This window comes from Agelaius tricolor, unplaced genomic scaffold (assembly GCF_023055355.1).
Source record: "Agelaius tricolor isolate 1412-34295 unplaced genomic scaffold, bAgeTri1.0.p SCAF_30, whole genome shotgun sequence".
In the NCBI taxonomy this organism is placed as follows: domain Eukaryota; kingdom Metazoa; phylum Chordata; class Aves; order Passeriformes; family Icteridae; genus Agelaius; species Agelaius tricolor.
This window is the reverse complement of record NW_027269290.1, coordinates 6,144,461-6,164,833: the sequence shown is the minus strand read 5'-3', so window position 1 is coordinate 6,164,833 and position 20,373 is coordinate 6,144,461. Positions and strand designations below refer to the sequence as shown.

The window sequence follows — 20,373 nt, the reverse complement described above, 5'->3', positions numbered from 1 at the left end:
GTGGTGATGCTGCAGCCCTGACACGCTGCAGGAATGTGGAGATTTGTGGGAGCTGTCTGTGGGGCCCTGGGCAGGTTCTGAGCTGCTCCCTGGAGCATCTCCCTTGGGAGCGACTGTGGTGTGTCAGCCACACTGCTTTGCCCATGGAAGTAGAGCCACAGCCATGAATAATGGTGAGGCTAGACCAAAACTCTGCTTTTTCTTTTTTTTTTTCCGCTTTATTTTATGTATTTAACCCACCCAAGCCGTGCCATGTTTGGTGGCAATGCCAGGCTGGAGGAAGAGCAGACTCTGCCCACTTCACCTCTCTGTCTCCCCCTGTGGAAACTGGCCAGACACCAGACACCTTTACACAAGCACAGATTTATTGGGAAGGGCTGAAGGATCTCTGGGATATTCCTGGCTCTCAGTTGCATTTCTCCAGCAGCCTAAAGGACCCTGTGATTTGTCACAGCTTCCAGGGGCCTGCAGCCTGTCAGAGGGACGGACAGGGCTGCCAGCTGAGCGAGGATCTGGCCTGTGCCAGGCTCTGTCAAGTGCTGGAGATTCCCGTGGGGGTGTTTATGCTGGGGGAATGGCCAGGCACAACCCCAGCCCCCCATGCTGGCTCTGCCCGGGGGTTCCTCACCCACCCGGCTCAGGCTGAGCAGCTCCCGCTCTCCTCCCCACAGCGCTCTGCTTCATTTCTCATGCCAAGCCCGAGCCTTCAGAGTCGGGTTTTATTTCCATCAGGCAATAATGCTCATTGCTGTCGTTAGCAGCTCGCACTCAAGCTGTTTGCTTTCTGATGCATTATCAACTTGACCTTCAGTTTCAATTTTTAGCAGAGCCTCACGTTGAAGCTTCACAGCGCAGCGGAAAACGGTTCTGCTTGAGGCACAAAGCGACCTCCGACAGCGATGCGGGGAGGAAACTCGCCCTGGAGATGGGCTGTTCTTGCAGCTGGGGCTGGCCCTGGGCTACCACAACAGACTGACCTGGGTGGCTGTTACATCTTTATTCATTTCTCTTTTTATCTTTATCCATGTTTGCGGTCGCTCTGGTGATGATGCTGTTGGCCCCTGGTGGTTGCTGGTGGCTGCGCTGGTGGCTGGAGAGTCCTTATTCACCAGAGCGCTGCTTTTTGGGTTTTAGCATTGCAGAGATGTTCAGTCTGCAAAGGATGTGTTTTCTTCAGCCATTTTAAAGTGGTTTGAGTGCATTCTGCTCCCAATATCCATCCTACTCCCCCAGAGCATCCTGCACTGGCAGTGGCTGTCAGCTGGATGGCAGGGCCAGCAGCGGGGTGTCCCTGGTGTCCCCACCTCCAGCCCCTCTGTCCAGCATTTCCCCATGCCCCTGACCTGTGGCATCACTTTGGTGGTCTGATAGGCCCACCCAGGACCCTCTGGCTCTGTGTTGTTGAGGTCTCTGCTGTCTCCAAGCTCTTGGAGATGAGGGCTGGGATGGATGTCTGTGTAATGGAGCTGGCCTGTGCCACACCTTGGGTCTGAGGAGAGGGGAATATTCCCAGCCCAACTCCTTAGTCACGTACCTGGATCAATTTTGCTGCCGTTTCCCCCCCCTCTATTGTTTCATCCTTCACTAAGTTTTCCATATTTTTAGTGAAGAGCCTGATGTATATTTGTGATGTGTTTGCTCATCCCCATGTGACATCCCTGGCTGTCTCTCTCTGGTTCCAGCCGGGCTCATTACTCGCGGTGGCTGCACCAGGAGGTCGCCCCCAAAAAGCCACTCCCAAATCTCGAGGCAGGAGCTTTGAGCTCAGCATTTCGGTCTGCATTTCCCCCTGATGGCTTCTTCTGTGATCATTTGCTTCCTGGAGGCTTTGAAGTGACACAAACAATGAGTCCCAGGGCAGAGGAGCAGCGCACTGCTCCCAGTGAATCCCAGTGAATCCCAGTGAATCTGGAATCTCAGGGGAAGGCTGGAGTTAGGAGGGGAGCTGGGAGTGGGAATGCCATCGCTGCTGGGCTGTGCAGAGCCTGATCCCTCCCCAGAGTGCCCAGCACTGCCTGGGGTGGGGGGAGCACCCACATCTGCATGGCTGAGCCAGTCCCTGCTTTACCCCCTTAGCCAGGTCCCTGCTTGCTGCCAGCTTGGCAGGCTCTGCGGGAGCGCTGGCAGAACCCCCTGAGCCAGGAGCTAATTAAGCACCGGTAATCAAGAGGGGAAGCCGGAGTGGCTGCGCTCCCACCGAGCCGTAATGGTGGAGATTAAACCCTGACCCGTGTTTGACAACAGGCGTTCCCAGGAGAGTCCCCGCGGCCCCGGGGGAGGCGAGATCCCACCGGGACCAGAGGGATTGAGGATGGCACAGGCAGTGTGGCAAGGGGAGGTTTGGAAGCAGGCTCAGGCTGGGTTTTCCAGGCTGTTTTTTGCCTCAAGTGCCCTGTGGCACCAGTGATGAAGCTCGTGGGGTGTTGTCTGAGCATCCTCCAACTGCCTGGCCCCAGACTGTCTCCAGCAGCTGCCGGTGGGGTGTTCCCCCATCCCCAATATTCCCGCTCCTCTTTGGTCCTTTCCCAAGCTGGGGGAGGAGGAGAGGGGTCCCCATGCCTCACCTGCTGCCTTGTCCCAGAGTCACCCTTTGTCCCAAGTCAGGGAGCAGTGCTGTGCCATCCTGCTGGAGTAGGGAGAGTGGTCACCTCCTCGCCATTGCTGCCGCCCCTCGCTTTGATTTCTGGCTTTAGAGGAGAATTTTGACTAAATGGATTTTTGTGCAAAGACAGTGGGAGCATCACTCTGCAAATCCCCTTCCCAAACCACACAGCCACTGCCCCCCGACACCCTGGACTTCTAGCTGTTGGCGATTACATTTTCATTAATTAAGGAGATAAAAACATTGTCAGCATCTGCTGTGGGAAGCAGGGGCTCCCTGGCCCTGCAGGCTGTCACCTGGAGGAGCTGTGTTCCTCGTTAGTTTGATTTAACGAAGCAGCCGAGTAACATCGCGGTCATTTCTGAGCTGCCATCAATTTAACCTCTTGTTTATTTATGGTTCCATCTCCTCTGCCACATGTGCAGGGAGATGTTCCCTAGCACGAATGCCTGGTGGCACTCAGGTGTGTGCCTGTGCCAGCCCCCAGCTGCCACTCGTGTGCACACTCCTGCCTGGCTGTGCCAGGGCTTTTGGAAGGCTCTCAGTGCTTGCAAACTGCTGCTTTTGTTGGATTTTCTCCACTGATTGCCATGGAAACTGTAATTAAGCTGCATGGTGGCCCCTGGCAGTGTGCTGTGACACCCTGGCCTGGCTGGGGGCTCTGTGGTGGTCAGGGTGAGTGTCCCCAGGCTGGGACATTCCTGTCCTGCTGGCGCTGCCGGCTGCTGCCCGCCTCGCCCGGCTGATCTGTCTGTTTATCCAACTCCCTCCTCTCCATCCATCTGGCTCCCCATATGGGAAACAAGCAGCAAATTGGCCCAATTTCTTACCACAGGAAAATAAACCCCCAAAAAACCCCTGGAAAGCCCCAGCCAGGTGGGGGGGGATGCTGTGCCCCATCCCTGCAGCTCTCCCTGCCTTCTCAGCACCCAGCACATCACCCTTCTCTTGGGTTTTGGCTGAAAGGAGCCAAATTTTCCCAGTTTTCCTGCAGCCCCAGTAGGGAGTGAAGTCCCCTGGAGCCTGTCCCACCTTATCCCATCCTGCTCCTCTCCAGGGCTGTGCTCTGGGAGTCTCTCCCAGCCCCGGGTGGTAATTATGCTGACCTTTGCTTGAGCTGAGATCTGTTAGTGGCAGGAGGCATCAGCCGTGTCATTTACTATGCAAATTGAGACCATCAATTACATCCAGAAGGTCCTGCAATGTTTAATTCTCTCTCCCATCTCTCTCTTTATTGGCATCTGCAGAAATGCAGGAGCAGGAGGGCTCTGGCTTTTTGGAGCTGGAGGTTGGGAGCCCAGCAGTGAAGTGTGGGGGCTCTTCCAATTGTCTCTTTTAATTTTAATTACCTGCTTTTGCAATGGCTCCTTGGAAAGCTGGTCTGGAACTTGGCCAGTGCCATAGGGATGGGAACAAACCCTTCTGCAGGGCCTGGCTGCTCTGTGGTGAAGGGCTTGTCTGCTCTTCCCATGGGGTGGCTCTGCCAGAGTTTGACCATTCTGTGTGCAGAGCCCTTTGCAAATCCTGGGCTGGGGAGGGGCTGGTGCTTGGAACAGGCTGGAAAATCCTCACTGAGCTGCCGGGATGGACTGTGTGTCTGTCCTGGGGACGTTTGGAGTGTGATGTGGTGGTGGCTGAAGGTGACAGGTACCAGAGGAGCGGGTGGGAGGCGGAGAGGAGCTGTGGAGATGCAGAGTGGGAGGGAATGTGGTGCAGAAGGGCTGAGCTGGGGGAAGAGGAGGGCTCAGGGCAGGGCTGGGGGACACGTCCCAGGGGGTTGGGTGGTGGCCAGGAGGTCTGGCCTGAGGAGGTGGTGAAGTGCTCAGCCCCTCAGTGGGAGTGCTGGAGACACCCAGCTCGGCCTGTTGGGCTGAGGAGCCCTGCATGGTGAGAGGGACCATCCCCAGGGGACAGGGGCTCGTGGGGTGTCTCAGTGCCAGGGGGGCTCTCTCTGCTGCAGGCGGGGTCTGCGTGGCCCAGTCCGTGAAGATCCCGAGGGAGCCCAAGCCGGGGGAGTTTGACAAGATCATCCGCCGGCTCCTGGAGACCTCGCACGCCCGCGCCGTCATCATCTTTGCCAACGAGGACGACATCAGGTGTGGAGGGGGTCTGGGCAGGGATGCACTGGGATGTGTCTGCACTGGGGACAGGCTGCACTGTGTGGCATGGCAGGGAATGTCTGCAGTGGGGACCCACTCAGAGCGGCCACCTGGCAAGTGGCTGCCATCCAGCCACAGCCACACAGAGCCAGCAGAGGAAAATCCCCTTCCCATCAGTTTTGGCAGCCCTGGATATCCTGAGCTGCTGCTCACACCACGCAGGGGCTGCTCCCAGCTGGCCAGGGCAGGACCCAGGCACTGGTTCTGCTTTGCAGAGCAGCCCCAGCCCCAGCGTGGCAGAGGAACAGACCTGGGGGACCTTTCAGGGACCTTTTGGGGACCTTTTGGGGACCTCCCCAGCACTCTGTGCCCAGCAGGGCCGGGGAGGTGGCTGCACTCAGGGTGATGAGCTGCTCTGCAGGCGAAGCGGCGGCTGCAGCTCTGTTGTTTATGGAGCAGAATGATTCACATGGAGCTACCCCTGATTTCCTAAGTGTCTAATTTATTAATCAGCAAACATTATGTAAATGTGGGTAAACTGCAAGTTTAAATCAGTTTACATCAGATGTGCAAACTCTCCCAGTTTCTTTTTTCCTTCCTTAATAGAAATGTCTGTGGAGCTGACATGGGGTGGGGGTGAGAGGGAAAAGGGATTTACCTTGCAGGATAAATGGCAGGTCCTGTTATCAGGGCTCTGGAAACATCCAAATGGGCTTGCAGCTCTGGGCAGGGGATTCTGCAGCCCCCTTTAGCCCAGGAGTGGGGTTCTCCATGATCCTGACCCTGCACTGTAGAGCCTGGAAGATGAGAAGGGCAGATTGGGAAGGTTGTAGCTGGAATTCTTGCCTGGCTCAGTTTGGGTGTAAATCACTGATCCCATGGGAATTTCCTGGGTTTGCCCTGTGGAGATCCTGCCCTGCACAGGGAGCAGGGGCAGCTGGAGGTGCTGCTGTCACAGAGTGGGACATGGGCTGTGACTGTCCTGGGGATGGATGTGCCCAGAGCCCAGGGCAGCCCAGGATGAGCTCGGAGCAGCCTGCACAGCTCCCACTGCACGCCTGCCTCTTCCCATCTCGTCTGCACTCTGCTGGATTTCTATGGGTTTTTTTCCCTTATTACACGTTTCAAACACCATCTGGACTTGAAATGATCAGCTCCGACGCGGGGGCTGAGTCACAACCTGCCTTGGCTCTGCACGGGGAGATGGAGCTGCCCTGGGCCCTGCTCCCACATGGCTGGGGACCCACAGGAGCCCCCGAGGGGACAGTGAACCCTGGGAGACAGAGCCCACAGGGTCAGATCCAGGAACAGCTCTGTTCCCATCCTCCCACCGAGTTCCTGGCCTGGCTGGCACTGGAGGAGTGTGCAGGAGTGTCTGGCACCAGGAGGGATGCTCAGCAGGACCGATGGCATCTCTGCTCCCAGCTGCTGCTCAGCTGCCCAGCTGCACCCAGCAGAGCCCAGCAGAGCCCAGTTGAACTCAGCAGGGCCCAGTTTAGCTCCATGCTGGGCATGGGCAGCACTGGCTGCTCCTCTCCCAGGTCTGGCCATGCTGGGGGCACGTGCTCTCCACGCTGCTGCTTTCCCTGCCTGCTGCGGCATAACCTGATTCTTTTCCTTTTTTTTCCTTTCCTAATGTTGGGTAATTAAGGGGAAATTCAATTACCAGTCAGCAAATATGCAAATGAAGTGAGAGAAGCAGCCTGTGTGCCTGGGCTGGGAGGACAGAGGGTGTGGGAGCTGAGTGGCACCGCTGGATTTTGTGTGTCCATGTGCACCGGGTTGTGCCTGGGGCAGGAGATGCCACCAGCACTGTGCCAGTGTCCCCACTGCCCTGGGGCCAGACAAGGAGTTGGTGGCCCAGCCTCTGCTGCTTCTTTCCACAGAAGGGTGCTGGAGGCGGCCAAGAGGGCGAACCAGACCGGGCACTTCATCTGGATGGGCTCGGACAGCTGGGGCTCCAAAATTGCCCCCGTCCTGCACCTGGAGGAGGTGGCCGAGGGCTCTGTCACCATCCTGCCCAAGAGGGTCTCAGTCAGAGGTGAGATTGCCCTCCTTAACTGCAGGTTTTGGCTGTGAAACCACCATGGACTTTAAAGGCCTCATGATTTGCCCACCAGTCACCTTATTTTCCATGTGCCATGTTTTCCCTACTCTCCCTTTATCACCAACCTACCTAGAGAGGCATTTTGCTCTCAAAGTCCCAGAAAGTCTCTGCTTTGCAGAGGATCTTCCCTGAGTGGATTTTCCACTTGCATCTCTGCACAAGTGACACTTTGGACGGAATCCCACCACATTCTGATGTGTCCCCATCGCTCACAAGAACTCCCTTCCCCTCTCCCTGGGCAATTTGGGAGTATGGGATGCATCTCTCTGTCATCCCTGGGATTTATCCCCTCCATCCACTTTCTCCCCGGGCAGGTTTCGACCGCTACTTCTCCAGCAGGACCCTGGACAACAACCGCAGGAACATCTGGTTTGCCGAGTTCTGGGAGGAGAATTTCCACTGCAAGCTGAGCCGGCACGCGCTGAGGAAGGGCAGCAGCATCAAGAAATGCACCAGTGAGAGCTGGGGGGGCTACTCTGGGAGGCTGGGGGCTCACAGAGGGTGTGTGGTTCTGCTTGTGAGCATGGAGTTTTTCTGATCCTGGTGGGGATCCCCATTCCCGGTTCCCAACTGCTTCCTCAAGCCCCAGTGCGCATTTTGAGTCATTTCCAGCCAAAAGAGGCTTTAGGGACGAGTGCAGTAAACAAGGCAGCCGGGGATCTGTCTTGCTGACAGCGCTGCTGTCAGGTGATGGTTGGAGGCTCGGGGAGGTGACATGTTTACTGAGAGATGGGAGAGATTTACTGCCTGCCTGGCACCGGCTGAAGACAGATGACGGTGCCGTGGCTCGCGGGCTGCGACACGGCAGGACTTGGGGACATTGGCACGTCCCTTTGTCCCCTTGGGAGGGGTGTCTTGGAAGCCATCGTGTGCTGTCAGACAGAGGGACCTGGCTGTGCCTGTGAAGGTTTTGTTTTCCCCCTGCTCTCATCACTGAGGATGAGCAGGATGGTGCTTCCACATCCCTGTCCTTGCAGGGATTCCCCAAGGGTTCAGCTGATGGTCTGGATGGTGCTTCCACATCCCTGTCCTTGCAGGCATTCCCCAAGGGTTCAGCTGATGGTCTGGATGGTGCTTCCACGTCCCTGTCCTTGCAGGCATTCCCCAAGGGTTCAGCTGATGGTCTGGATGGTGCTTCCACGTCCCTGTCCTTGCAGGCATTCCCCAAGGGTTCAGCTGATGGTCTGGATGGTGCTTCCACGTCCCTGTCCTTGCAGGCATTCCCCAAGGGTTCAGCTGATGGTCTGGATGGTGCTTCCACGTCCCTGTCCTTGCAGGCATTCCCCAAGGGTTCCGCTGATGGTCTGGGTGGGTGGGAGCTGAGCAAGCAGCAAGGGCACACCAGGAAACTGGCTTGTGGCCATGGCCTTGGGTAGCCAAGAGCTCCTCATCCTTCTCCAGAGCATCATGGAACCCTTGGCCCCAGGAGATGCATGAGCAGGCCCTGTGAGCGCTGATCTCCTCATCTCCACTGTGATGCAGCTTTTAAACAGGTGATATTTCAGGGCCATGGTGTCAGTGGAAGCAGCTGAAACTACGATGTGGCAAATGTCCTAGGAGCTGTCTGTAAATCATCGGAATTTGTCAGCAAATAAACCATCTCCCAAGTGATTGCTTGGCAGATAGAGCAGGGAGCTAACGCCTGGTGAAGCAAATCACCTGCCCCTGCAGATCCACGAGCTCTTGCCTTGCAGGGCTGATGCAAATGCCCAGTTTGGGGCTGTTTCCCTCAGGTTTGGGTAGAGCCCAACATGGCCAAGAATTGCCAGCTTGGCTAGTTTATTCCACCCCAAAAACCAAACAGAAGGGTCCCACTCTGAACCAGACAGCTCCAGGCTCCCCTCCCTGGATGGGAGAGCTGGGAGGAAGGTGAGGGCTGAGCTGATGGAATTCCTGATGGCAGCAGCCCTAGCACCCATCAGATGCTTGCCACAAGCATCCCACATAGAGGGACCGTCCCTGCTCCTGGATGGGCTCACCCAGCCCAAAACCACAGCAAAGGGTGCTGGGTGCTGCCACCAGCACCCACAAGATTTGGAGATTCTCCATGCCCTGCTCCCCACAGATGTGCTGGGAGTGATTTTGATTAAGTCCTGCCAAACGGCAGGACCAGTGGTGTGCAGGGAATTGATTCTAATGCCGTCTCATCCGCCGCTGGGGGAGAGCTGCGTCCCTCCTCCGAGGGGGCCGCTGAGCCTCGTCACGCTCTTGAAAATTAATTACCAGCCCTGTAGAACGATGCACGACCCTGCTATTATAATCAGCAGGTCACCTCCCTTCTGTGGCCCTCTTCTATTGGAGCTTGGCAGAGATTTATTGTCTCCAGGTTTGGAACAAGCCTCGTCTGTCTGCTCCACATTGCCCCTCTGTGCACCGGCCTAATTCCCGTCTGGAAAAAAGCAGCTGGGGCCGGGGGCAAGGTGCTGACAGACAGAGGGACAGCCCCAGGGATGTCTCCTTATCTGCACTGCTCAGCCTTGGCACAGGGATGAAAATGCAGCCTCCACGGCCTGTGCTATTGCGGTGGTTGGATTTTGGGATGTGTGCAGGGATGAGGGGACTGAGGGAAGCTGAGGAGCTGTAAGGACAAGCCCCAGGTCTTGTGTGTGCTCTGGGCAGCACAGTGCTGTGGATGGTGGCAGGGCTGTGACATCCCCATGGGCTCAGCTCCCTGGACAGTCTATTACAGCTCTTCTTTTAATGGGTAATTATCTTGACAAGACAGAGTGGCCTGTCTGCGCCTTTGGAGATGAATATGGGGAAGGGCCTGAAGTTGAGGGAGAAGATTAATGGCTCCTGTCAATAATGTGGAAGGAGGGATCACCTGCCGGGCTTTGCATGAGTAATCTCCACATTCCAAAAGCGTTTTTATAACTTTGAAGGATGGGCTATGAATTCACCTCCCCGATATCATCTTTTCCTGTCGGTCAGTTCCTTATCATTCGCTTTGGTGTCATGTCAGTGGCACAGGTCCTGGCACAGGGACCTCCAGCACAGCTCACAGGGCCATCCTCTCTCACTGGAGCTTCATCCCACTCCCCCACAGCAGGGAAGGAAGGTCAGCACATGGTGCTTGGTCCCCTGCAGTCCCTGTGAATCCCACCTCGCATCGGGGCGCATCCCTCCACGGTAGAGCTGGAGTTAATTTTGGGCACCCTGGCGTGGCTTTCTAGGATGTGCCGCCTCTCCCGAGGAGGGAGGTGGTGCCCTCGGCTCCCTGACAAGCCCTCCCTCCCACTGGAGGCCTGGCAGGATGCCTGGCCATGCCTCAGGGCAGGGATGGAGGGGCAGAGGCCAAGGCTCTCCATAGCGGCGTGCCCCTTGGGAGACGCTCTCTTAGCTGTAATTAACAGCGTGCTGCGTTAATCGGTGTCTTCTGCTAAGTGATTAACATGTTTGTGGTCCCATTACGGGCGGTTATGACAGGGGGGAAAGCAGCTGTCTCTGGTAATTGCCAGATCCTTGCAGGATCCTGCCAGCCAGGGAGGCTGTGGGGTCAGCAAGGCAGGGGGGTGGCAGGCAGGGGGTGACGGGGGGAGTGGGGTGACAGGAGGCTTTGGGAGTGAGATGGGGACAGGCAGGCAGTGATGGATGCTTCCTGGGCTGTCCTTGACACCACTGCTGGAGCCTGAGCTGGTGGAAACTCCTGGGAGATGAAGGAGGGATGAAACATGCAGGGGCGAGGGTGGGATGTTGGTCACAGCCCAGCCTGTGGGGGACCCTCTTGTCCCCCTGTTGGGGACCTGGGAGTTCAGGGATGTCCCACGGCACAGGGATGTGACATCCTCAGGGCTCTTGGAAGCACAGCAGGGTGCAGCACCCACATTTTCAGAACCCTGTGAGGGGAAGATTGGCTGGGTATTCCCCAGGGAATGTTCCTTGGCCGCATGCGCAGGTTCGGGAGTGGGGTTGGAATTTCCAGCTGCTCCACTCCAGGGTGGGCTCGTTTGCAAGGCTTTGGGTGCAGCAGACACATCCTGGGGGCCATGGCTGGGGCACAGGAGGTGGAACCCCCTTCCCCTGTCCCCACAGACCGCGAGAGGATCGGCCAGGACTCCTCGTACGAGCAGGAGGGGAAGGTGCAGTTCGTCATCGATGCCGTCTACGCCATGGGCCACGCCCTGCACAACATGCACAAGAACCTGTGTCCCGGCAAGGTGGGGCTGTGCCCCCGCATGGACCCGGTGGACGGCGTGGAGCTGCTCAAGTACATCCGCAACGTCAACTTCTCAGGTCTGCTGTGCCCTGGGCCTGGGGTGTCTGCTTGTGCCCAGTGTGGGTCACACAGCAGCACCCACAGTTTATTTGTGGTACCATCTGGCAGCTGCTGCACTGTGAGTGCAGCGTGGAGGGAGGGCGGCAGATCAGCGGGTGAGGAGGTCTGAGCTTCCACATCTCCTGAGAGCTTTTGGAGTGTAAATCCGGCAGCAATCCTGCCCTCACCCTGCCCTCAGCCTGCCCTCACCTGCTGCCCTGCCCTCACCTGCTGCCCTGCCCTCACCTGCAGCCCTGCCCTCACCCTGCCCTCACTTTCTGCCCTGCCTTCACCCTGCCCTCACCTGCTGTCCTGCCCATCCTGTTCCCCTGCCACCTCCTCCCTCCCAGCTGGCACAGGTCCCACTGCCTCCTGCTGCTCTGCCCTTGTCTGTCTCAGATCTCCTCTGGAAGCACATCTTTTCCCCTGCCCTTTCTCCTTACTAAACATTTTCTGTCTGGTCCCCTTATTATTTCTATTTATCTCCACCCTCTGATCTCCTCCACAGTGTCTCTTTTATTTATTTTCCCCTCTCGCTTGATTCTTCTCTTCCTTCCTTTCATTAGTGTTTATCTCCAGAATTCACTTGATTTAACTTTTAAAACTCCTTTTACCCCTTTCTGAGAAGAAGCAGCGAGGGGGGAGCATCAACCCAGAGCCCCCTTGAACTCCAGGGGACAGGGTGGGGGTGCTGGGGGTGCTGATCCCCCCCTTTCCCACAGGCATTGCTGGGACTCCTGTGACATTCAATGAGAACGGAGATGCCCCGGGGCGTTACGACATCTACCAGTACCAGATCAGGAACTCCACCCCTGAGTACAAAGTCATTGGGCAGTGGACAGACCACCTGCACCTCCAGGTAAGGGTGTGGCCCAAGGGGAAGGTCCTGCGGGTTTCTGTTCTCACCACGGAGAGTCTGGGAGCCCCTGGATGCAAAGTCAGGCAGCCAAAGGTGTGGGGGCAGAGGGGAAGGTGTCCCCCAGGTCCACACCTGTGCTTCAGCACATGTGACCACACCTTAGGGACTCTGGGTGTGGGACAGGAGACCGGAGCCAGACCAGAGCAGATGGGGATTCCTCAGAGAATGAGGGGCTTCATTTTGAGTTCCTGTTGTTGAATGCTCCCAAAAGGCCAATGGAGAGCTTCACCACCTGCCTGGCCCCATGCCAGGTTGGGCTGGGACCCTTTGTGGGATGTGCTGATGGGTTGAGGGTCCACATCCAAGCAGGACAGGGCATTTCCTGTGCCCAGGCGTGCCCGGCAGGTTCCCCCTGTACCCTCAGCATGGCTGGTGCCATCTACCCCACAGGTGGAGAGCATGCTGTGGCCTGGGGGCGGGAGCCAGCAGCCCAGCTCCATCTGCAGCCTGCCCTGCAAGCCAGGCGAGAGGAAGAAGCTGGTGAAGGGCATCCCCTGCTGCTGGCACTGCGAGCGCTGCGACGGCTACCAGTACCAGCTGGACGAGTTCCACTGCAAGCGCTGCCACTTCAACGAACGGCCCAACGAGAACCACACCAGCTGCACGCCCATCCCCATCATCAAGCTGGAGTGGAGCTCGCCCTGGGCCGTGGTGCCCGTGTTCATCGCCATCGTGGGCATCATCGCCACCCTGTTCGTGGTGATCACCTTCGTGCGCTACAACGACACGCCCATCGTCAAGGCGTCGGGGCGGGAGCTCAGCTACGTCCTGCTCACGGGCATCTTCCTCTGCTACGCCACCACCTTCCTGATGATCGCCGAGCCTGACCTCAGCACCTGCTCCCTGCGGCGCATCTTCCTGGGGCTGGGCATGAGCATCAGCTACGCCGCGCTGCTCACCAAGACCAACCGCATCTACCGCATCTTCGAGCAGGGCAAGAAGTCGGTGAGCGCCCCGCGCTTCATCAGCCCCGCCTCGCAGCTGGTCATCACCTTCAGCCTCATCTCCCTGCAGCTCGTCGGCGTCTGCATCTGGTTCATCGTGGACCCGTCCCACTCTGTCATTGACTACGAGGACCAGCGGACTACAAACCCCCACTTTGCCCGGGGCATCCTCAAATGTGACATTTCGGACCTGTCCCTCATCTGTTTGCTCGGGTACAGCATGCTTCTCATGGTCACCTGCACCGTGTACGCCATTAAGACCCGCGGGGTCCCGGAGACCTTTAACGAAGCCAAGCCCATTGGGTTCACCATGTACACGACTTGCATTGTGTGGTTAGCCTTCATCCCAATATTTTTTGGGACGTCGCAGTCGGCAGAAAAGGTAAGGAAGGAGGGGAGAGGCCTGGCTGGTGTCTGGTGTGCAGGGCTGGGAGAGGCTGTGGTGTTTTGAGCAAGAGGAGAACATCCCTGCAGCGTGGTCAGCTTGGGAATTAGGGTGGGAAGTTTTCCATGTTGGCCCCACTGCCCCTCGTGGGCTGCTGCTGTGTGGGCTGGGGGAGGATGAGCCCCTGGGGCAGGTCCAGGGTGTCATGGGCATAATTCCTGCATGGAAAGGGACCTGGTGCTGCTCAGCTGGCCCCTGTTCCCAGTGCTGAGTTCCCATGGGACCGAGGCCAGCCTGGATGAGGCTCCGTGCTCAAGTGCGAGGGATTAAGAACAAAGAGTAAAAATCTTATGAATGAGACCCAAATCCCTTTGCCTGCCAGCCAAAACAGGAATCATCGCGTTTCTGTCGAACGCAAACAGCTCCCGCCTGCCAGCCCAGCGCTGCTCTGATGAACAAACCTTGGAGCTGCTGTTCCCTGGAAATCCCTGGGGTGTCCCAGCACCTGGATCCCTCTCTGGATCCCCTGAGTGTGTCCCCATGCTGCTGACACCATGGCTTTAGGACACACCTGTTGCAAAGGTTTGCTGAGGGAGCTTTTGCTGAGTTTGTCGTGTCCTGGAGCATCTCTTCTCAGAGCATCCGTCCCTCGAGGAGGCTGAGTCTGCCCAGCCACCTCTGACCTTGGCTCAACCAGAAAGTCCCATCAGGCTTTCTCTGGCTGGAAGTGTGAAGGAGAATTAAAGGAAATAAATGGAGCCTTTTGCAGCATTTCCATTTTGATGAGATGGCAGGGGAGATACTAACAAGAAAGCAGATTTTTAAAGAAATTATTGCAAAACAAAAGCTCCCTGAAAGCCTCCTTAATGTGCTTGGCATACTGTGGGTAATAAAGATGGAAATGATAATGATTGTAGATTATGCGCAAGGTTGCTCACCTCTTCACTGCAGCTTGTCACGGGATAATTTAGGGCTGCTGAACGCTGCCTGTCAGGCAGCAGCTCCACAATAGGCTGTGCCTCTCGTTGGGGGTTGTAATGCACAGGTCTGCTCTGTTATTAGGCTGCTAACAAGCTGATTAGAGGCGAAAAAAGTGATGTTCCCAACTCCCCTCGGAGCTCTGTCTCACAGCCCGGCCCTGCCTCGAGCCTGCTGAGCCAACCCTCGAGGGGCGTGGGGATTCCAGGCTGGAGTTGTGCTCTGCTGATGTGGGAATGGGCCCTGAGTGTCCCCAGGCCGTGGGAATGGGCTCTGAGTGTCCCTGGGCCGCAGCTGAGGGGTGATGGATGTGCTCAGATGAGGCTGGAGGGAGCAGCAGGTGATTGGGGCTCCCTCAGTGCTTTAGTTGTTGGTTTGCACTCTTGGGGAGAAAAGGGTGGAAAATGAGCTGTTGCACGGCCTGCATGGAAGGTGTGGCTCTGAGTGTGTCCCCCAGCTCACTGTGGGGAGGGATCCCATCCCCTTCACCCCACTGCTGCTGGGACTGAGGGCCTCCTGGGCTCTGTGGAGCGTCTGCACCCTTGGGAACAGGAAATCCAGGAATATTGTCTGGGTTGTTCTCTCATGGCTGAAGTCCTGAGGATACCACAGGGCAAATCCACACCCGTGAACCCCTGGCATTTCTGCCCTGACCCCAGCTGAGGCTGCAGGGCTGCAGCAAAGGCTTCCTCGTGGTGTGGAGGAGTTGGATTACAATCCCCATTTTTACTTTTATTTGCTTTTCCTCGTGCCCACAGCTTTGCATGGAGGTGGCACATTATTGTAACAAGTCCCCCAAGCCTTTTCTGAGCAGAGCCTCTCATCCCCGCCGATCCCGGCGGATTACAGGAATAGCAATAACAGAGCATCTAAAGAAAGAGACAATTTCCTGCACTGATAAGGTGGCAGCAGAACAGTGGAATCATTGTCTGCTTCCCTGTTTATCACATTCGCTTTTAGCCAGGGAAAAGAGAGAAGGGAAGGAGTGAAAGGGCCTGTCCTGTGGTTTTCAGAATGCTGAGCAGGTTTGCCCTTCCCCAGCACCCACCACGGTGCAAAACCCCTTGGAGTGGGGCCAGGTGTGGATTTAGAGTGGAGGCAGCTTCCCATTCATGCAGAGATTTGCTGTGGGACAGGCACAAGCCTGGGCTGTGCCTCAAGCCTGGGCTGCTCCCTCGGGCAGGACAGGCTCACCCAGGTTTAGCAAAGCCGAGCACAGTGTGGGTTTGGGGGCTGCTGTGGGGTCATTTGGGGTTACTGCTGTCCCTCAGCGTCATTGCCCTGAGCCAGGGCTGCCTGTGCTCTTTGATCCAGCCCTGGAGGCAGCAGGAGCTGGAACTTGCTCAATAAGCACAGCTCACACCTCCCAGGCTCAGGAGGAAGCTCCAGTGTTGTTAACGGAGGGGCAAAGCGAGGTCCTGGGCTGGAAGCCAATTAAGAGAGTGGGAAGTGAAACTGTGAGAAATGGTCATTTTTTGCAGTGGCAAAAGGTTAACTGAGCAGAGCTGCACGGCTGTGTGGAGGCTCCAGGCTAAAAATATTCCTGTCTGAGCTGGTGAGGGGTTTGCTGCGGCGAGACACGGCTGCGGGGGCTGGAGTGGGCAGAAAACGCTTCCTGCAAACGCAGCACGGAGGGAAGGTTGCCACAGTGGCCCTGTGAGACCCTGAAAGCGCTGCAGGAGGCAGAGAGTGGGGTGGGGAGCTGGGGCTGGGGCCAGCGGGGTCTCAGCACGGGGGAGTCCCTGGCAGCGCTGGGAAAAGTGGCCCAGGAGCGAGGGGGGAGCACGCAGGGAGATGTCTGAGCTCAGCTCAGCTTGGCTCAGCTTGGCTCAGCTTGGCTCAGCTGCTCCCTCCCTCCTCGCTGAAACGCCCCCAAGGCACAGGGAAGGGGGACTCTCTGCAGAGGCACAAAATATGGAAATGGAAGGGAAGGCAGGGAGCCAGGGAGGTGAGGGTGCTGAGCTGAGCCAGCACCAGGGTCACGCTGTGCTGGTCCCCAGGCAGGGCTTGGGGTGCCTGGAGCTGGGCTCTCAGTGTTTCCCTCATTCCTGGCTGGTCCAGGACGCCCGTGGCAGAGTCTGGAGAGTTGGAGTAGATTAAAAAAAAGGAAGAAATAAAAAAGCGCACATATTCTGGCACAGAGATGTGTTTTGACTTTGCTTGATGAAATGACATTTTTATTTCCAAAAACTGCCTAGAGAGAGAAGGTGGAACAAACAAACCGGCGCGTGTGACAGCAGGAGGTTTTATTCTGGGGACAAACCAAAGTTTTTCAGTTGACTCAGAACCAGCTTGGTGGCATTTTCCCTCTGGGGCTGGAACGCTCTGGGCTCTGGGCCTGGTTGGCATTACAGGGTCACAAGTGGGACCTGGGGGTGTCCTGGAGGGGTTCTGGGGCAGCTGTGTCCCACCAGCTCTCACTCCTGGGAGCTGTGCAGAGCCTCTGCCTCGCCTGTGGTCTCCATCACCTTTTCACTTCAGAAACCCTCAGGTGTGCCCGTGGGGACATGGGGACCCTGCTCTGGCTGCTGCTGCAGCCCCCAGGCTTCCCTGGCTCCTCCAGGTGCTGTCTTCTCAGAGGGCATGAAATGCCACCTGTGAAACACCTGGGGAACCCCTGGATATTGAATCAGGTGAAGTTCAGGAACTGCTTTAAGGCTCCTTCTAAGGCCTTGTGGGTGCCCTGCGCACAGGTGTGTGCAAAGGCACCTGGAGACCCAGAGCCCCCTCCCTGCTCATCCCCAGAGCTTCAGAACTGCCTGGTGGAGAAGGGGATGCTGGAGGGGAAGGAGCCAGATGCTGGCAGAGCAGGGATGCCCATGGAGCAGGGACCTGCCCTCCTGGCCTCCCCGAGAGGTGGGATGGGCAGTGGGAGGGGGTCTCTGCTTCCAGTTGCCACCTGCTTCAGATGCCCTGGCTTGAGAGGAGCCTGCCAACTGCTCTCCATAGAAAAATGGATTATTCTACAGTCAGATTAATGGGCTTTCATTTTGCAAAACATCTGTCACTGTTAGTCCTGGACAGTGAGCGTGAAATTAGTTTTGACTGCAAAAAGGCAGCGTCGGTGTGTAATATGTGACTTACATGACAAGAGCCCAGGAGTCAGCTGGGGAATGGGAATTACCTGTTGGAGGGAGAAGGGCAGTGGGGCGTGCCCTGGGATCAGGTGTCCTTGCTGTGCCCAGCACCAGCCTTGCAGCTCCTGCCCTGAGGCTGGTGGAGCATCAAACCCCACCTTGAACACCAGCACTGCCACCATTCCAGCACTGCCTCCCCACTCCTTTCATTTAACCCCACATTTCCCTCATTTCCCCGTTTCCTCCTTTCCCTTTTGGGTCCCACAGGGGCTTTGGGCTCTCAGCTGGTGGCCTTGTGTCTTGCAGATGTACATCCAGACCACGACGCTCACCATCTCGGTGAGTCTGAGTGCCTCGGTGTCCCTGGGCATGCTCTACATGCCCAAGGTGTACATCATCCTCTTCCACCCGGAGCAGAACGTCCCCAAGCGCAAGAGGAGCCTCAAGGCCGTGGTGACGGCTGCCACCATGTCCAACAAGTTCTCCCAGAAGGGAGGGTTCCGCCCCAACGGAGAGGCCAAGTCGGAGCTCTGCGAGAACCTGGAAACACAAGGTGAGGCTGCTCCCACAGGGATCATCAATGGGGATGGGGAGAGCTGAGCTCCATCCTCACATCCCTGAGTGCAGAGGGCTGGGGCAGCTCCTGTGGTGCCCAGGAGGGAATGGGCACGGCAGGCAGCTGCAAACTGTGGGAGAGGGATGGGACAGGGAGAGGGGAGCTGGGCACTTCCCTGGCACGGGGGCAGCTTTGGGGTGCAAAGGGCTGATTCCTCCTCATTTTCTCTTCTTGTGCTGGGGCTGGGAGGCGCAGGGGACGTCAGCACAGCACCGAGGGGACATTTTTCACTCTGTCACTGCCGGGTCACGTAGCCTTAAATAAACAACAGAATAAATAATTCACAGGGCTTTGATACGGGCAGATCAGCTACGAAAACATCGCAGCTAACAAATAGCTCTGTCAGCTCCAATTCCTTCTGCTCTATCTAATTGTTATCTGGGAACTCCAGTTGGAGACCTGCAGCAAGGTTCCACTGCCAGCCAGGCACTGTGAGCTGCTGGTGTCCCCTCCCTGTGGGGACACCTTAGTGCTGCCCAGGCTGTGCCATCTGTGCCAGCACCTGCCTGTGCCCTTGGCTGGAGGGTGTCCCTGTGCCTGCTGACCCCGTGGTACCTGGGCACCTCGTGGGGACATCAGCAGAGCGTTGTCCCCACTGAGGGCAGTGGCACAGCTCTGCAGGGAGCGGGGGGTTCATTGCTCTGTGGCTTTTGCTGTGCCCCCCCAGTGCCACCCTGGGATGTGTGGTGGCTTTGGAGCCATTGCTGCCTCCTCCCCTGGTGTGGCTGGGGAAGCTGGGGTGGCAGCAGGGCTGTGTCCCTGTGGCACCCTCTGCATGAAGGGACAGCAGGGTAGTGGATTTTGTGCCCTGCTGCTCCACTCCCAGCTGCTGTGGAGCGGGGACCCAGGGGTGTGGGACACCCAGCTGGGACCCCAAACCCACTAGGACCCCACAATTTGTGCCAGGCAGGGCTGGCTGGGACAAGCTGAGCCTTGGGAAGGTGCAGCACCTCTGGGTCTGTCTGTGGGAGGTGGCTGAGGGAAGTGGAGAGGAGCCTGAGACCACATTCCCACTGCTCACAGCACATCCTGGGCTCTCTTTGGCTCCTTCAGGAGCACCCCCAGCTGCTGTGGGGCTCAGGGAAGGACCCCAAGTGCCAGCACTGCCCAGATCCCTGAGCAAACCCTGTCACAGCCCTGCTGGCACGATGGCTGGGTCAGGGGGTGGGACAGGTGCCAGGAGGGGAGGGTGTCCTCTGCTGATGACCCACGTGAGCTCTGTGTCTCCTTCCAGCACTGGCCACCAAGCAGACCTACGTCAGCTACAGCAACCACGCCATTTAGCTCCAGGAACAGCGAGCAGGAGGCAGCTGAGCTCCTGGCAGGGACAGCACCACAGGACAGGCAGGTGGCAGCCGGGGGACAGCCCCAGGGCAGAGTCCTGAGGGAAAACGCCATCAACAGCAGCAAAAAAAAATCCATAAAGAAACACTAAAACTCTTCCAGCGCCCACGGTGGCGATGCATGGCTCCCACAGAGCGGGGATGGAGCACGGGCAAGAGGGCACGGACTTCAGCAAGTCTTTGGGTTTTGTTTTTTCCTGTATTTTGGCAAAAAAGAGAAAAAAAAAAAATAAGAGCCCCGGCATTTTCCCTTTTCTGGAATTTGTGAGATTGTTTGTGGTTGTGCAGAACCTTCTGTTTTCTCTTTTTATTTTATTTTAATCTTCCATCTTCTTTTCGTTCCTGTCTTCCTCCGTCCCTCTTCACTCTCTACCCCATATCCTACCAAATTCTATATGTTGCAAAAAGGAAAAATAAATAAAAATACTTAAAATTTACATTTAAAAAAAAAACAGACAGCAAAATAAAATAAAATAAAACCTAGACTGTGTTCAAAGTGCTGATTTCTATAGGTGGTTCCTTAATGTATGTGATGACCATATGGATTGAAATATGTCTGCTTTATGTACTGACCAGTCAAAAAACAAAAACACACAAAAAAAACAAAGTTCAGTGCCTGGATGTTTATGAATTATTCGATGACTGTGTAGAGCATGATCATTTTTATACGAGGAGATTTCTAATAAAAGACCCTGGTTTTGCACTCGGCGTTTGCTGTCTCTTGGTGACTTGGTTTCAGGAGGTGCCAGGGAAGGTTTTGGGTGGCCAAACCCTCTGGGAGAGCTCAGGCCTTGCTGTCCTTCCTCTGCATCCATCCCTGGAGGTTCCAGCTGCAAACTGTGGGAGAGGGGATGGGGCAGGGAGAGGGGAGCATGGCACATCCCTGGCACAGGGCACTGGGGCAGCTTTGGGGTGGGAAGGGCTGATTCCTCCTCGTTTTCTCTTCCTGAGCTGTGAGGATGGAGCAGAGGGGAGGAGATTTCCCAGGGAGATTTCCCAGTTTTCTTCCTGCACCTTCAGGCTGCCAGGGAAGCACTGGAGCCCCCCT

General features: G+C 56.8%; 1 protein-coding gene across 3 annotated transcripts in view; it reads left to right on the top strand.

The window, feature by feature from the left end:
* GRM4 (glutamate metabotropic receptor 4) overlaps positions 1-20,028 on the top strand; it is a 34,769-nt gene extending 14,741 nt beyond the window's left edge. For all 3 annotated transcript variants that reach the window (XM_071450454.1, XM_071450455.1, XM_071450456.1), the window contains exons 4-11: positions 4,563-4,698; positions 6,588-6,742; positions 7,123-7,263; positions 10,841-11,041; positions 11,786-11,922; positions 12,373-13,308; positions 17,673-17,919; positions 19,217-20,028. In XM_071450454.1, coding sequence (XP_071306555.1) covers positions 4,563-4,698; positions 6,588-6,742; positions 7,123-7,263; positions 10,841-11,041; positions 11,786-11,922; positions 12,373-13,308; positions 17,673-17,919; positions 19,217-19,266 — 2,003 coding nt within the window. In that variant the 3' untranslated portion in view covers positions 19,267-20,028. The remainder of the gene's footprint in view (positions 1-4,562; positions 4,699-6,587; positions 6,743-7,122; positions 7,264-10,840; positions 11,042-11,785; positions 11,923-12,372; positions 13,309-17,672; positions 17,920-19,216) is intronic.
* Positions 20,029-20,373: the final 345 nt, after the last annotated feature.